General features: G+C 44.6%; 1 protein-coding gene across 4 annotated transcripts in view; it reads right to left on the reverse strand.

Moving 5' to 3' along the window:
- Window positions 1-17,513, reverse strand: part of Zdhhc14 (zinc finger DHHC-type palmitoyltransferase 14) — a 285,920-nt gene that overhangs the window by 107,466 nt on the left and 160,941 nt on the right. For all 4 annotated transcript variants that reach the window (XM_060373221.1, XM_060373220.1, XM_060373219.1 and 1 more), the window contains exon 3: window positions 3,277-3,435. In XM_060373221.1, the coding sequence (XP_060229204.1) occupies window positions 3,277-3,435 (159 nt within the window). The remainder of the gene's footprint in view (window positions 1-3,276; window positions 3,436-17,513) is intronic.

Below are 17,513 nucleotides of genomic sequence, written 5' to 3' on the forward strand. Positions count from 1 at the left end.
GATCTTGCTTTAAACAGAGAGCTGGGAGCAGCACTACTAGTTTGGGGTGGGTATGTTGGTGGCAATACTTTGTGTGTGCTGTGTCTGAGCAGAGTTCTTCAGTGGGTATGACCTCACTTATTCCTTAGATGAAACTCACAAGCTATGCTAGGCTCATCTTGTTTTATAGGTTTGGAATCAGTTGGGAGTATCAAGAAAACTTTCTTGGCTTCCAGGGTTCTTCAGTGACAAGAGCAGGATGCAGCCCTGGCTCTTGTGTGCTGAAGGCCAGGTCCCAGCCCTTCCGTTCTGCCTACTCTTTCTGTGGTTGCACCAGCATTCAGCCCCCAAGGAAGCTCTTCCCTCAGCCCCCGACTAAGAATGCAAGGCTCTTAAGACTTGGCTCTTATTTAAAATTTATGTAACAAAGAAAAAGAATTTTCTGAGCTAACTTAGAAATCTGCATTTCCCCATTTCCTCTCCTAATGCAAGACAGCAATTATCCACCATTCCTAGGAAGTAAGGACCCAAAGCTGCTCCTGACAAGGGAAGGGAAGTGGGGATTCTAACCTGGGCTTCCAACACACCTGTCTCTTTTTACTTACTGTAAAAGTAGAACTGTTCTGGTAAAAAACCTTCTATCTAAAAATACACTAGCAGCAAGCTCCAATTACACTGCTCTGTGGGAGACTTTTGCTTTCCGTTCTATTCCCCAAATGCAGAGGTCTGATCTGTGGCCTGTTAATCAGTCATGCCAAAGGCTGTTGTTGCACAATTATCTGGAAAAAGCAAAGCTATGTAGGCTTAGATAACACTGTGTGTGTGTGTGTGTGTGTGTTCCAAGTAAACACACACACTTTATTTTAAAATGACTATGTTACTCACCTCCCCTGTCCTCCATAGAGAGGGACCTTGGCCTTAGGCTGGGCTTCCTCTTCCTGACTCCACCCCAGACCTTTTCACTGCCTCTCCTTTCCCTTTCCCTTTGGTGTCTCTCATCCATGGAACATTGCCCAGCTTTGCCTGTGGGTGCTGGGCTGATGCTGTGACCAAGTCCCCAGAAAGGGCCACACCTTCCTCCTGTATACTGTGGGCCGACGGCTCTAGCTTTTACCATTGATAGAGTCCACCAGAGGAAACTGTTTTACTCTGGCAAAAACATGCCATCAACTGTGAAAATTCAAACAGTTTTACTCTGGCAAAAACATGCCATCAACTGTGAAAATTCAAACATAATTCTGGCAGCAAGATTTACATCCAATTTGTCAGTTTCCTTTAAGAGACACACATACCCATGGGGCAATGCGGGCCATATTGGGAGTGACTGTATGAAAATATGAGGTGACAGGACTCCAACAGGACTTTCCAAAGCATAACTGACGGTGAGATGGGAGAGGCTCTCTTTTTAAGCATGATTATGGATCTAGCCCAGAGACAGGAAACAGGATTGAGACAAACTGGTGAGAAGGAGTAAAGCAGAAACAAAGAGTGTTTTGAAATGGGTAAAGATTTTCTCAATGATCAGGATGTAAACACTCTAGATTTGTAGACAGCAATTTCTTATTTAATCCCAATGCAACTTAGGATAAGAACCCCCCACCACCACCACACATAGGAGAGAACATAAAAAACAACAGCAGTGCTGAAGTGATAGGCTATTTCATCCTGTAACAGACCCAGGGGTCAAAATTACAACCCAAGAGAAGGCCCTGAGGCTGCTCATCTTCCTTCGGGCTGCCTTCTGGATGAAGCCACCATGCTGTCTGGCCCCAAATGTCTTCAAGGTAAGTGTGGAATGGCCACTGGGGTAGGTGCTGCCCAATCATACCAAGCTGCTCACCTGGCTTTATAGGAACCCCATGCACCCTGCATGGAGGACAGGGTACACTTCGGTCATTACGGTTGAGGAGGGCAGATGTATATCAGGGACTTGCCTAGAGAGAGCCACTCAAAAATATCCAGGTGGTGGCAGGGACAGTAGCAACAGCAGCAGAAACAGTGGCAGTGACAGAAACTAACGCTTGTGCCCGCCGCTACTCTTCCTGCTTTGTGGGTTTCTGTCTGTGTCTCCTTTCAACCACTGTAGAGACGAGGAGACCGAGGCACGGTTTAAGCAGCTTGTCTAAGTCACGCAGGGAGCATGCAGAGCCCAGCTACCCTATGTCACAGCCCTCAGTCTTAACTACAGGTTCTTTGCTAGGTGGGAATGGCAGAAGAAAATTCCAAGTTTCTCCACAGGGGATCAGAAACCAACAGAAATCTAAGTTAATAAAAACAAAGACAAATACAGACAGGGAAAAACATAAGCCTTGCATCAAGCTGCAGATTATTAAAGTTAGGATAAAGGGAATTTAAGATTAATCTGATTTCTTGGTGCAGCAGGAGTTACACTGTAAAATGTGTTTATTTTTCCTCAGGAGGAATTGAGACTACACATTCTGAGACTGAAGGAGGGCGATGGAAATCAATGACGTGTTACTGATGGAGACACTGCTTTAAGGGTACCCCTCTGCCTCCAGGTCTGAGGGGCAACATTTCCACTGTCACCTCTGTGGAGTCTGGCTACAGGAACTGCAGCCTGCCATGGTCTGGCCAAGCCTTCTTCTGTCTTTATTGTCACCCTCTTCTCTTAGGAGCTATGCCTAGGATGGAGGATTGCTATGGTGACCAGCTCTCAGTCTAAAGGAACAGGAAGCCCTGCCAGGAACCCTAGGGTCTGGGACCCAGGTCAGTTAGAGAAGCTGATGTTGGGTCAATAGCAGGCTACACACAGCCAGGGACCTCTGAGCTGGCACCTTCCCTCTGCCTGTCCCCCCGTCTGAGCTCTAGCTGCAAGTGGAAATTGGCTGTTTCTACCAATTTCCCTCCTTCAGATCCAAGACCCCCCTCGTCTCCAAACGAGGCCCCTGAGCAATGGGGAAGGGGAGGGAATGCACAAAGTACATGCTTTCTGTGGGCAGCCAGCTGTCAGGCGATGGAGGGACCGAGGGCCGCAACAGCTATATTTCAAGTATCTGCTTGTCTGGCATCCAGGAGGAACAAAGGACCAGTTGCTGAGAAAGAAGATCCATGGCAGGGTTAAAACCCCCCACAGTGAAACAGAGCGGTGAGTACAGGCTGGGTGAATGTGTTCATCAGAGACAGACAAATGTATGGACACAGTAGCCCCCACCGAGCCTGAGCACAAGCAATAAAGACAGGACCTCCCCATTCCGGCATCCTAGCAGGAACTGCTACTCTCGTAGCATTCTGGCATCCTAGCATCTGCTACTCTTGTAGCATTTTGGGTCTACTCACCTACGCAGTTATCACACAAGCTACAGTGGGAGGCTCGAGGGGGCCGGAAAATCTTGCAGGTGAAACAGTATTTTAGTTTCACAGTCTGGCCATTGATGATGACTTCTTTGGTTCTGGGAGGCGGGCGGTACCCCCCTGAACTGGTGCCATTGGCAATGTCTGTGGGAAGAAGGAAAAAGAACACACACCGTCAGAATGCCATTTCAGCTCTGTGGTGCCTGTCACCTGAGTCAGGGACCAGGCCCAGCTGTGGGAGGTATTCCTAGGGCAGTGGCCATACTTGACCGTTCTGTGTTATCATGTGAACTATTGCTGAACTCTGGCTGAACCTGTTCCCACAGGCCAGAGACCATATGAAGAGGCCCTGCTCTGAGGCCTGAAAGGGTGTGTGGTCTAGCCTAGTAGAGAAATGCTCTTTCTTAGCTTGTACCCACTCCCTCCTCTGTGGGGCATATATAAAAGACAAGACTCAGGGCTATTTAGTAGGAAGTATCCAGGTGACAGACAAGGGGAGGCCTCCTGATCTGGCTACCAGCTCACTAAACTTGGGTTAAGACCCTAGAATGAGATTGTTTTTGTTACAGCAGCTAGCCCTTTTCCAGTTAACTCAATGATCTCCTTCATTTTCCTTCTTGAACTGAGTTCTTAAAACCCAGCTGAGACATCTCCCTGCTTTGTCCACTGGCCCCAAAGTATCAGTATGGGATGGCAGGAAGGAATATCCATTTTAAAAACAGGTATTTTCTTGAACAATTATTTAATGGATATTTAAAAAGTCATTTCTGTATTATGTTTAGAATCATTTTATTATTCTTAGAGCGAGCTTTAAAATGTTAAAGAAAATACAGATACATCTTTTTTTTTTCAAAAATTTACACTTGTGTGTGTGAGAGAGAGCATACTGAAGTTTCCTTATCTTACAGCCTGTTTCTTCTCCCTCATTTCATGTGAGAATGACTGGTCAACTGGTTACACGCCTGTCCCTGCACATACTGAGTCTTGATCTGATATACAGCAGGACTGAGACTCCTGGCGTCAGAGGAACATATGACTTCCAGCTTTCTCCACACATTGACACCCCTTCTAGGCTTGCCAAGGAGAATTTAGGGCACCCAGCTGTGTGGTGAAGACCCAGAACCAAAGAGAAGAGCAAGAACCCTTCGAGGGCTTTTGCTAAGACCCTGGGGTGGTTCCAGGAATCTTTGGAGCTGGTGAATTGAAGACAGACACTCATTATAATTCACACCCACTATCGAACACAACATACTTCTGTGGATGCCCAGAGTAATAGACATTAGGGTCATCATCAACACAGGCCAAACACACAAACAACCCAGGCAGGGGTTGTCAGGAGAGGTTCTCAAACTAAAGCTGTCCCAGTCTTGGCCTCAGAACTCTGATTTCATTGGGGTGGGCAGTCAGGCATGATGATTTAAAAGGTACCTCCCACATACCCCAGTAGGTAGCCAAAGCTGAGAGCCCTTACTTTGGGATGAAGTCTGCACAGCATCTATTTTACACGTTAGCTCATCAGAGAGACAAACTCTCAGATCATCCTACCCAGATGCCCCTCAGTTGAGGAATGGAAAAATAAATTGTGGTACATCTACACAATGGAATATTACTCAGCAATAAAAAACAAGGAAATCATGAATTTTGCAGGCAAATGGTAGGAACTGGAAAAGATCATCCTGAGTGAGGTACCCCAGAAGCAGAAAGACACAGGGTGTATACTCACTTACAAGTGGATAGTAGGCATATAATATAGGATAAACATACTAAAATCTGTACACCTAAAGAAACTAATCAAGAAGGAGGACTCTGGCTAAGATATCAATTCTCATTCAGAAAGGCAAAGAGGATGGACACCAGAAGAGGGAGACAAGGGGGAACAGGATAGGAGCCTATCACAGAGGGCCCTTGAAAGGCTCTACCCTGCAGGGTATCAAAGCAGATGCTGAGATTTATAGTCAAATTTTGGGCAGAGTGCAGTGAATCTTAGGAAAGAAGGGGGAAATAGTAAGACCTAGAGAGGACAGGAACTCCACAAGGAGAGCAACAGAACCAAAAAATCTGGGCACAGGGGTCTTTTCTGAGACTGATACTCCAACCAGGACCATTCATGGAGATGAATGCACACATGTAGCCCATGGCAGTTCAGTGTCCAAGTGGCCTCCATAGTAATGGGAAGAGAGTCTGTCTCTGACATGAACTGATTGGCCTACTCTTTGATCACCTCCCCCTGACGGGGGAGCAGCCTTACCAGGCCACAGAGAAAGACAATGCAGCCACTCCTGATGAAACCTGATAGATTAGGATCAGAAGGAAGGAGAGGAAGACCTCCCCTTATCAGTGTACTTGGGGAGGGACATGGGTGGAGAAGGGGGAGGAAGGGAGCTACAGGGGGGATACAAAGTGAATAAACTGTAATTAATAAAAATAAAAATAAAAAAATACATAAAAACCTCTGAAAGACCAGTACAAAGAAACTCAATCAAATATCTGTGTTAATCTCATCAGGAAAGTCTTGGAGTTGAACTCCCAAGACAAACACTGTAAAACGCAGCCACACCAAAGCATGCAGCACCAGCACCATTAAAGAGCCTAGCTTCACAGAGCAACAGCCCGACAAAGTGAGGCTTTGTGCGCGCTCCTCACAATAGATCCCATTGATCTTATACCCCCAAAGCCCTCCTTTAGGAAAGATTAAACCTTCTGATACAGAGAGTGAGCTGAAAAACCTGGATCCAACACAGAGTAAACTACAGCTTAAGAAGTTAGCCAAAACCGTAAAACTCTTGAATTAGATAATCGGAGACTGATATGTTAAAACAAATTAATAATAAAATAAAACCCTGAAGGATCAGAAGACCCAATTCAGGACCCAGATGTGCCATTAACAGACAAAAAGAAAAACAAACAAGAATAATAGAAACAACAGCGGGAGAATATTTACAAAGCGCTGATCCCGCTGCACAGGTGCTAAGCAGACCCAGGCAGTTAAAGAGGTCCCCAGTGCTGCCTGCCCAGCCATTGAGCCTCATATTTAGGCTTCCTGTGCCTTTGGGTCAGATTCATCCATCCTCCCACCAACCAGCCCTCAGGCAGCCTTCTACACGCAAAGTCCTCAGAGACCCCAGGCTCCTCTTCCTGTAGCTGTCCTACATGGGGCCTGCACCCCGAACCTTGCAGCAGCCCTGTGCTCTCTGGAGAAGCCAGCTACTGAAACAGTTGGGGGCTCTGCAGAATGGTTCCTGCTGGGGTGGAGACAATCTCATCTTGAAGGTCCAGCTCAGGCTTCTCTTGTGAAAACAGCTGGCGGGTAGAGGTGCTCATTCGCATCCGTGGGCCCTCGTTGCATTTAATTCATCTATTTATTCCATCCACTGAGCTCTGCTGGACCTCTCCTAAGTGGCACCCTCGGCACGTGGGGCGTCAAATCCCAACCCAAAGACAAAAGTTCTTCTTCAGTGTTCCAAGTGAAGCTGGTGGCTGGCCACAAAGCCTGTCACCCCTTGAACTCGTTGGCATCTGCAGCCCCAGGTATGTGGCATAAAGGGTGAAGCTGAATGTTCCGGTCTAATCCCCAATTATTCCATGTGGGACTTTTTGTGTGTATGGTGTGTGCAACAATTGTGCTTCTGTTTCCTAGAGCTGCTCTTTGTGGTTTAAATACAGCTCTTGAGAAAGAATAATCAAGTCTACAATAGCTAATGGTTGAAGAACCCTAGAATTTGGGGGTGGGGAGCATAAAGAAACCGTTTAGCAGCTCTGCACGTTTACAGGAATTACTACTTCCCAAGGGCATTTTACACACATATTCTAAAGAAAAACACAAAAGCCTGAAATGGCTTTTACATTCATAAAGAATCCCTCCTCTTAATGGTTGGGAGTTGTTGGCAGAGAGGAGGAAATGATAATGTATATTTGTGCGTCTGTGTCTGGCACCAACCTTGCAATCAGACCTGTGGGCAGAGAACTAGGGGCCCCAGGGGGCAGGAAGAAGAGGCTGACCATTTGAGCTCAGGAATGGAAAAGCAGCACTGAAGAAAGTAGCTCAGTGAAAGAGAAATCCTGGGCTAGCCAGAGGCTTCTGGTAACTGGCCCTTAATATATACCTGCTTGTTCAAGTCCCATTGAAAGGGGAGCCATTGTCTTCCCCTGAGGGAACAGGGTGCTTATGTCATATTGCTGATTTTCACCCTGAACTGCTATAGGTAACTAAGACTCTGCTTTCTTAAAGTGTAAGAGAAAAGGGTCACCTTTGAAGTCGTGGATTAAGATTCTCTCTCCAGCTGAAGGCTTCATCTGGAGGAGTGGCATTCCCCGGTGCATTGAAGTTTCACAGACCATTAACCAGCTGACAGGGCGTCTGCCTGAGTGGTGGGAACCTTTGCTAACAGGAGTTAAGTCAGCGTGAAGACAGGGCATGGGGCAAATGTAACTTCATACTCTAGTCCGCAAGACTCTACTGCAGTTTTGGAGTACAGTTGCTCACTGCCACCAACACAGTCATGGATTTAATGGATCTGAATAGCCAATAGATGGCCACTAAACACCCCAAAGTCTTCTGGGTGCTGTGGATACAGTAGTGCACAGGAGAACTCCTCTGTCCTTTGTGGCATATACTCTGGGGCAGATCACTTCAGAGAATGGAATTTTGATAATTCAAACATACAAACAAATCATACTGCAGACCAGATCTCACACTTGGCCAATGGTCAGGATCACTTAGGGTAGTATTTCTCATCGGGGGTAATTCTGCCCATAGAAGAAATGTGAAAATATCTGGAGACATTTTTATTTGTCATAAGGAGGAGGGAGTAATCTTGGCAGCTAGCACAGAGGCTAGGCATACTGTTAGCCATCCTACAATGCACAGGCCAACCCTTCACCAACAAGACTTCTACCATCCGCACATCAACAATATGGAGGCAGAGAAGCTGCTCGAAGTGTGGGCCATGAACCAGCCATCTTGGCACTATGAGAAGCTTGGTTGAAATGAATCAGTACTAAGATAAATACCATGCATGAAACCTTATGTACCAAAATTATACAAAGAATGGGAGGGAGACAGGGAAAGGTGGGGCAGATTGACTACTCTTGAACATACTCCTCTTGCGCAGAAGCTAAGAGTGAGATTTTTATAAATGGTCTCAGCTCATAGTTAGAGTTGATGAAGCTAGGTCAGATCTAGCAACAAAGCTCTAATTCTTAATCCGTCTGGCTAGAGAATCCAAGTGGTTGGCGAAGAATGAAGATGACAAAGAGCCGGCCATTTGCAAAGATGTCAATGGCCCTGGAATGGCTGATACAACCTGGTTAGTTACGGAAAGTCTACCCCACGAAAACATCCATGCCTGGTTTTCTTTTTTTTTTTTTTAATTTGGGATATTTTTAGAGAAATATTTTATGAACAATCTCAATGTATCCAATACAGTCAGGAGAGGAGCACTTGATTGGCTGAGTTGGGCCCAATGTGTTAGTCCTTCATGCTGTCTTTCTGGGGACCCAATTTGGAAAAACATCATGAAAGACAACAGCTGTGGTCTAGTACCAATATTAGGTGGGAATGGACTTACAACATGGAACCATTCAAGGGGACATGTTGTACACATATCTTGTGAAGCTGGTGAGATGTGTGTGTGTGTCAGAGCGGGAGATTCCAGGGCTCGCAATTAATTCAGTGACTGGAAACCCAAATATTTATAAAGTTAAGAGTGGAAGTGTATATTTCAGAAAACCGAAACATAGAAGGCTATCAGTATGATTTTTCTTTTTTTTAAATCTAATGGAAAGACTAAGCCTCAGTTCGGTGTTTTAAATGAGGATGTCCTCCATAGGCAATATGTTTAAAATATGTGGAACTGTTTTGAAAGGATTCAGAAGTGTTAGGCCCTATTGGAGGAGGTGTGTCAGTGGGCTTTGAGGTTTCAAAAGCCCATGCCATTCCTAGTTAGCTCTCTCAGTTTCTTAGTTGTGTCTCAAAACGTAAGTTCTCAGCTCTAGAGCCATGCTTACTCTTTTGCTGCCACTCTCCAGCCATGACGGTCATGGACTCATCCTCTGAAACAGGAAGCCCAGCAAACTCTTCCTGACATAAAGTATGTGGTCAGGCTGTTTATCACAGGGACAGAAAAGTAACTAAGACACTAGATACAGCTTGGATTTCCATTGTTCAGAGATGTTATAAATCATGGAAAGACCTTAAACGTCCTGATGCTATGATGCCCACAGCCATCAAAGTTTCCTTTCTCTGAGGCTGCTCAGATCCCAGGAGATGACATATATTGTATACATGTATATGACCATTAATTAGTACAACTAAAGATGGAAGAAAAAGAAAGTGCTTAGTTGCCACAACCCTTTTAGTTTAACTAACCAAGCTAATCTAATATATGCTCATAACAAATGAAAATTAATGACGATCTTATTTTGGGGGCACTCTTTTCCAGTTGGATGCAAAGCCTTGTCCTTGAGTATAAAAGAAAGAAAAGCGCCTTTGTCCTTGCAGAGTCTAATTCTCCTCAAATGTCAGATTTTTCTGCACACATCCACACAAAACTGCTGTGCTGTGTAAATGAAAATCATTTCTGAAGGCCAAGGCTCCAAATATTTGCATGTGTTTTCCTCTGTAAGGCATAGATTCTGCACTGTCAGAGACAACTGGCTGCTGTATTCGGATAGAGATCGGCCTGGCTAGCCAGGGTCTGCAGCACTGTAAGGCAAGCGGAAGAGAGCAAAGAGAAATGGTGGGCACTGGGCACCGTGCTGTGGCAGGTCACGCTTCAGTGTCGCCGCCAGGAAACCTGACACGCTTCTATTCAAGCCGGAGGGCATTGATATGAGGGCATCAGTGCGGTCCCGGATGTGAGCGCTCGCTCCCGTCTCGCTTGGCATGCACTATTGTGAGATTCTATCTTAGCCCTGAGAGGACGGGATCTGAGGAGTGCTATTTCTAAATGTGTGGTGCTTTAAAGAATAATAATAAAAAAAATGTCCATTTGGGAGGTCCCAGTCTTTTTTGCCTCTCATTAAAATGAAGAAAAATCTTCAATGGGGTGACCAGTATGTCTCTCTCTCTCTATGTCTATACATATATATTCATACATATGCATATATAGTGTGTAGAGAGAAAATAAATACATACATGTATATAGAGTATGTGTGTGCATTGCGCGCACACACAATATATATATATAATGTTTGGATTTCCATCGTTCAGGGATGTTATTATTCATATACGTGTGTGTACACATACACACGGATATACTCTATATACATATATAAATGTGTATTCTCTCTATACACAATACTCATACTTCAAAAGGATTCCTGAGTTGCCAGTATAAGCAGTTGGGAACTGTAAGGGGAATACTGCTCATCTGCCACGGAATCCCTCTGAATCTCTAGGAATAAATGCATAACAAATAACAATAGGTGGGTCCCACACAAGCAAACTATCTGATAACATGGACTCCTTGAGGAGATCTGGAGGAACCCGGGGAGGCAGCCAGTAGCACGGAGAGATGCAGTGCTTGAAGCAGGCCCACTTTACCCAGATTACCTTGAGCATCCATTTCAAGGCCAATTAGCACTCCGTGACTTGAGAAAAGTTGACAAACTTAATAAAATAATGTCACACGTCACCTGAAAAACATTTTTGAGGATATTTGCAAAGAGAAATAAGGAGGAGTAATAAGAGGCCCAGGAATAAGTGGAACAAGTGAAGCCAAAACCAGCACTTACCACATAGACACAAATTTTCTCAAGATTATCACCTGACAAACCATAGCTCAAATTACCAAATAAAATACAGATCATCAGCAAATAGATTTGTGACAAACAGCTAATCCTTAAGGGGGGGGGGAACCTTCTAAATTCAGAGCCAGGCCTTTCAATTATATAGCAAAGGTTCGAATGCAAAAAATAAAAACATAACAGAAAGTACAGACTTGAGGAGGTCATTTTCAGAATGTTTTATTGCATTTGTTTATCTATGTGTGAATGTGGATGCGTGTGCACCCAGGCACACCTGTGCCATCTGGGGCCTGAGGACTTGAACTCAGATCACCAGCCTTGGCAGCCAGTGGACTGTCTTACTGGCCCCAGTGTTAAGCTTGGATAGCAAGACATCTTGAATGAAGAAAACGTAGATGGTTTTTCACACACAATTAAAAAAAAAGTGTCAAAACTTCCATGAAATGCAAATGATAAAGTAGAATAATACTTTTTACATGTATCACAGAACCAAATGCCCTCAAGGAATACTTGCAAATGAGTAAGAAAGACAAATACCCTAAGAGGAAGATGGGAAAAAAACACGAGCAGGTGACTCACAAAAAGAAGGTGAGAACAACCAGTGAGCATATTTTCAAAAGGCTTGTGAGTCTCCATCAACTTATTCAGACAAGTGTGTTCAAAGGTCAGTTTCGCAAGGATAAGGTTTACTGATGCTAAGAGTAGGCTTATGCGCTTTTGGTAAGAATATAAACTAACAACCTTTGTGAGAACAAGGAGGTTATGTCTATCAAAACTTTAAAGACAAAGATCTGGGGCTGGACGGATGGCTCAGCGATTAAGAGCTTGCTGTTCTTATGGGGTTCTCAGTGCCCACACCGTGGCTCACAGCTGTCTGTAGCTCCAGTTATCGGGGATCCACTGCCCATGGGCACCACACACATGTGGTGTGTATCCATACATAATACAAACAAACATACACACATGTAGGCAAAACACTCACATCTGTAAAATAAGAATAAATCTTTGAATGCATAAATCACTTCGTCCAGAAATAGCACAATAGGAGTTTATGTGCTTGACATAAGGAAAATGTCGTGAACATGGAAGACAACATGGCCACTTATTATCAAAACCTGGGAACAGCTGCGGTGTTAACACCAGGGCAAAGAAATTATGATGTGCTCATTCAGTGAACTACTATGGACCAATTAAAGATGAGGTGAATAGCATATTGGGGGGAAATCCATTTTCAGAACAGTAATATACAATGTGACCAAATGTTTGTGTAAAATATGTTATTCAGAGAAAAACCAGGAAGTGTCAAAATGTTAACTACAGATATATCCAACTTAGGGCTTAAAACACTATGAGGTTAAAATCTATTTTATTTTTCTTTACGCTTTTCAAAGTTTTCATAAGCAAAATGTATTGCTTCACAATGAGGAAAAAATGTTATTTTTGAAACTGAGTTTTAGTTGGTGTGTAAAACGGTCACAGGAGACTGAGGTGGTTTGGCTATCCTGACAGTCGCAGATGTAGAGGGTGTGGAAGTGGCTCAGCTGCTCTGAGAAAATTAATTACAAGTTCTGAGCTTTCATTGATCATTTCTGGAAGACATCCTCTGAGCCTTCTTAGAAGACTGAGTGTAAGATATTTTTCAGGGTCTCCCATCAATTCTGGAGCCAAGAGGAAAAGGTCACTTCACTCCTGGGTAGGCCACTCCAAGATGTTGGGCTCTCACGCTGACTACTAAGCATACAGTGATGCATAATGTATGGTACTAACTCAGAACACAGGTCCTTTGGCATACATCAACCCCACAGAAACATACACCTGTAAGCAACCACCTTATGCTACTGGACCAAGTAGATGAAGCATCCAACACATGTCTGCTTAGCCTAAATCCAATCCCACCGTGGGCCAATAACCTCAATTTAACACCTTTCTACTAAAGTGATGACAATGAAAGTAGACAAATGGTCTTGCCTTGACAGAATCCCTAATTTACAAAGACAGCCTGGAAAAAACTCATCAGTTTATCACTACCATCTCATCCCAGACCTCAGAAACATTGGTTGGCCCATGGCAGCTTCCAATGGCACCACTGAGTCCTCAAATGGAAACCAGACAAAAATCAGATGTATCTAAATGTGATTTTATGATTGGCAACTTGATTTTTCCTTTCCATTTTGCTGCTCAGAGGTTCTCTAATAAAGGACCCTATCTGCATTGTTAATCACTTTGTAAGGGCTAAGAGAATTAGGATGAATGGTTTGTTATCAAGTTCTGTGGTTAACAGGAGTACAGTTAGATTTTGATACATACTCAGAACCTACAAAATCAGGGTTTCTTGGTAATCATTATTTCAATATTTCAGCAATGACTTTCAGAGATGGTAAATCACTCAGTAAACATCCATTGTGTAAACAGTGTTGGATAAAAATGGGAGAGAAATGGGTTTATAATTCTAGCAATTAGTTTGAAATGGCTACCAGTTCCTACACACCAGAAAGTATACCTGACAACAGTTTAGCTGGAAACTGTGATGTTTGAAGTGGGACTGAATGCATATTTGCATTATGATATGGCTCCAAGCCTATGGTGGCCAGAAGTGGAATGTGGTACCCTTCTTCTCTATGACAGACCACAACCCACACCTGCCCAGAGGGGTTGCATGGTGATTCTGGGAGCAGTTCAGCCTGCTTTGACCTCTAATCCTGCCCCAGGGACAGAGCAATGGAGCTCCAGCCCAGCGACACTGAGTCCAGTTGAGGTTTCTGTATGTTTTTTATCGCTGAAGAATCCAGGTTTGTCCTGCTCCTTCCTGACAAAGGCCTTAGGTCTCATGTCACAGGTGGGCTACAGAGCTCCAGGGCTTACACTTTCACCTTTCCAGTCCTCGGCCACCACATCTGACTGATCCCCGCTTCTTATATTAAATGCCTGCCAACTGCCCCTGCTGGCTTTTCCCTGAAAGCAGTTGAGTTGAAAGACTGAAATGACTTTGTTAGACATTTCACAAACACTTGTGTTTCTCACTGTCTCTACAAACCTTCAGATAGTAGGACAAGTCAATTCCTGGGACCCTGGAAAGGTAATTAATATATAGGTGTTTAGCTTTCCAGTTCAGCTCAGTAACTCCTGGCCAAACACAGGATCTCTAACTTTGTCAGCTGTGTTTGTATCTGCCTTCTCAACCCTCAGGCAGCTTCGTTGTCAGGTATGTTAGCCAACAGGTTTATCCAAGGGTTAGCATGCTGGGTCTCACATTTAGATGTGGAGGCATATCTGGGCTTGGTGGCATGTCCACCTGCTGATTTGGGGTCCTAGGGGAGAATTATTTACTTGTGGATGTGCACAGTTTATACGAGATGAAGCCTGCATGGTATGTTACTGTCACTGTGACCAGAATACCTGACATAAACAACTTAAGGAAAAATAATTGTTTGAGGTCCCTGGCTTCATGTGCTTGGGTAGGACATAACAGTGGCAGAGACATGTGGCTGAGGCACTCTTCTGATGGACAGGAGGAGACTTAGAGGCCTGAGTTCAGGGTAGCCTCAGGGACTTTCTTATAATATTTTAGGGTGTGTGAGTTAGTGAGAATTACTGGAGTTTGTTTGTTTTTTTCTCTTTTAAAAATATAGGCAGAGAGAAGGGGCAACACAGGAAAGAGGTCAGGGCACACACAGCCCCCAAGAACATTTCTTCAGTGCTATATCCTCCAGCCTGGCTCCACCTCCTACTTATTTGACCTCCCAATAATGCCATCCTACTAAAGATCCTATTAAAGATCCTATTAAAGGATTAAGCCATTGATTGTGTCAGAGGCCTCAGGATATGATTTTCTCCAGAAACACTATCACAGACACATCCAGAGGTGCACCTCACTAATTCCATAGGTGTTTCTTAATCTGCTTAACATGATAATCAAAACTAATTATCAAACATGGTGAAAAAGGAAAAGAAAATAGTATAAAGAAATGCCAGGCCTCCTGGGGGATTCTGGGAGGTTAAGAATAGGGATCCTTGCCCCAGCCCAGTCCCTGGCACCACACAGCTGCTCACAGGTGACTAAGCGACTCAGCAAGCCTCTGGCTCTTCTTGCTGCATCCAGATGTGGTACCCCATCACCTACTCCACTACGAATGGAGCAGAGTGAACATCAGCTCCAAGAGCAGCTGCAGGACGCAGCCAGTACATGCTCCAAGGTGCCTCCCATAAAGGAAAACCTGCGGCTGATTGCAACTAGCATAGCCACGGTTCAAACCTGGGCTCCCTGAGCCCTTCCAGCAGTGTGTAGCTAAGAGCTGGCCACATCACACAGTTTCCATTTCCTGTGGGCTCTGAGCCTTAGCAACACATACATCGGTGCTCAGTTTCTCATTCCTTACGCTCCAATGGGTTTGCAAACAGACACGGTGGCCATCACGATGCCTCATGATGCCCATATGTCCTGCTGGCATTAGCCCTTGGCTGTTTTCACAGTTTCTTCACATTAGTGCCTCACTCCTAGAATGCCTGTGAGAGTCAAATAGGACCACGGGATCTCATTATCCTGGGAGGAAAGAAAGCCTTTTGAGCAAAACCGGAATTTACTGCTGTCAGGAAAGTGGTGAGCAGTGAGTATTAAATAGCCATCCACTCAACTTTATGCAACCACACCTGGCTGGATTTCCACCTGATTATACCAGTGTTCTATATGCTTCACAGAGATTTTAGAATATCAGAAACAGAAAGAATACACAAAGCAACAGAAATCACTCATTATTCTACCAAGCCAAAAAACAAACAAACAAACAAACAAAAAATATCTTGTAGTTTAGGTCAATTTTCTAGGCTTATGGGTGTCTTATTATTACAATGCAGACACCATTTTATACTCTGTATTTTGTATGTGCTATCAAAATTATACCTGGATCACTTTTATAAGTCGTTGATCTTTTTTTCCCCAATGCTGGAGACCACAGAACCTCTAGCATGCTGGACTAGTGCTCTACCACTGAGTTATTTTGTTAGTATAGCCAAATAGTATAGCTAGTGTAGTGAAGTCTTTGATAATAGCTGTCACAGAGTTATGCCGCATCTCAACCACCCATTTTTCTCATTGCTGTGCATTTAAGCTGCTGCTATTTTTTATTTATCTGGGGAGAAAACTTTTCAGTTTGGCTTCCTTGAAGCTCTGGAAATGAGCACCTGCTTCAAGCTTCTCTCTTTCCTGTGAGACTTGACCCTCATTTTGTCATTCCCATTTCTCCCATTTATTCTGACACCTGACTGACACATTCTGACTTTCCCTCTGTCCTCAAGGACTTTTCCTCTCAAGTCTTTCTGGGCAGCACACTCACAACTGTTACAACTCCAAATTACATCCCGGTGCCTTGGCTTTTGAAAGGGGGAGAACGGAACAATGAAACCGATGACTCGAACGCCACACTCTACCTGAGGACTAGGAAGTGTCCATGAAACACACTCAGCAATTCTCTTCTGAGAAGGTACCCTCCAAGATGCCAGAGTGGCTGAGCTTTCCTGTGAACATGGGGCACTAATGGGTCTTTGCGCTAATATAGACATTAAGTGGTGGGTAACACAACCCTGAGTTCAGTGGCTGATCACACTGATGAGGCCAGGCTGTGGGCAGAGGTTTGCCGTGTGCTTGCTTTGGAACAAAGCTATCTCAGAGAACACTGCATCGGAGGCCAGGGGTGAGTTGCCTGTTGCTCTGCCCAGACATTCTCGGTATACTTGCTTCAAAAGACTTCCAGGCAGCCAGGGTCAGGCTGACACCCACTGTCACAGAGGGAGGCCATGTTGCCACCGATGCCACCTGCAACCTCCTGAGTCACCTCTTCTATCTACTTCTGAAGGTACCATCAGACTCTGTATCTGTTGTGGCCCGAATGTGCAAACAGTCATTAAGATGTGGATGAAAGACAATCCAACAACCATTCATCACAGAGAAGAGCTTTAACTGCTTTTTCTGAGGGAGGGTGTCTCCGGAAGCCTGGAGAAGCCCTCTGCCATCACACTGTGGCTGGTTGAGCTGGAATGGTTCTAACATAGGATTCAGTTTAGAACGGTTTACTGCCATCTGTATGTGGGTGGAGCGGGGTGGTGGAAGAAATTCAGGTGCCAGAGACGAGCAGTGCATAGCTAGACTGCAGGCCACGCGTGCAAGTTTGTCTCCTCTCTCCTTCTCCATTTAGGATGGGTCAGGTTTCTGCACTGAATAATCTGTGTCTCTCTGACTCTGTCTCTCTTTCTCTCCCTCCCACCCCTTCCGTGTATGCCAGTTTGTGTATATAAGCACTGTACAGAGGCCAGAGGCCAATCTTGAGTATGTTTTCTTCAGGAGCTTCCCATCTTGTTTTGAGAGACAGGGTCTGTCACTGGGACATGTGCCAGCCATGCCAGGGATCTGCCATTTTCTACCTTCCCAGTGCAAGAATTATAGGCACGTGGTACCATGTCTAACATTTTGTGGGTTGAACTTA

The sequence above is a fragment of the Meriones unguiculatus genome, chromosome 20 (assembly GCF_030254825.1).
Source record: "Meriones unguiculatus strain TT.TT164.6M chromosome 20, Bangor_MerUng_6.1, whole genome shotgun sequence".
In the NCBI taxonomy this organism is placed as follows: domain Eukaryota; kingdom Metazoa; phylum Chordata; class Mammalia; order Rodentia; family Muridae; genus Meriones; species Meriones unguiculatus.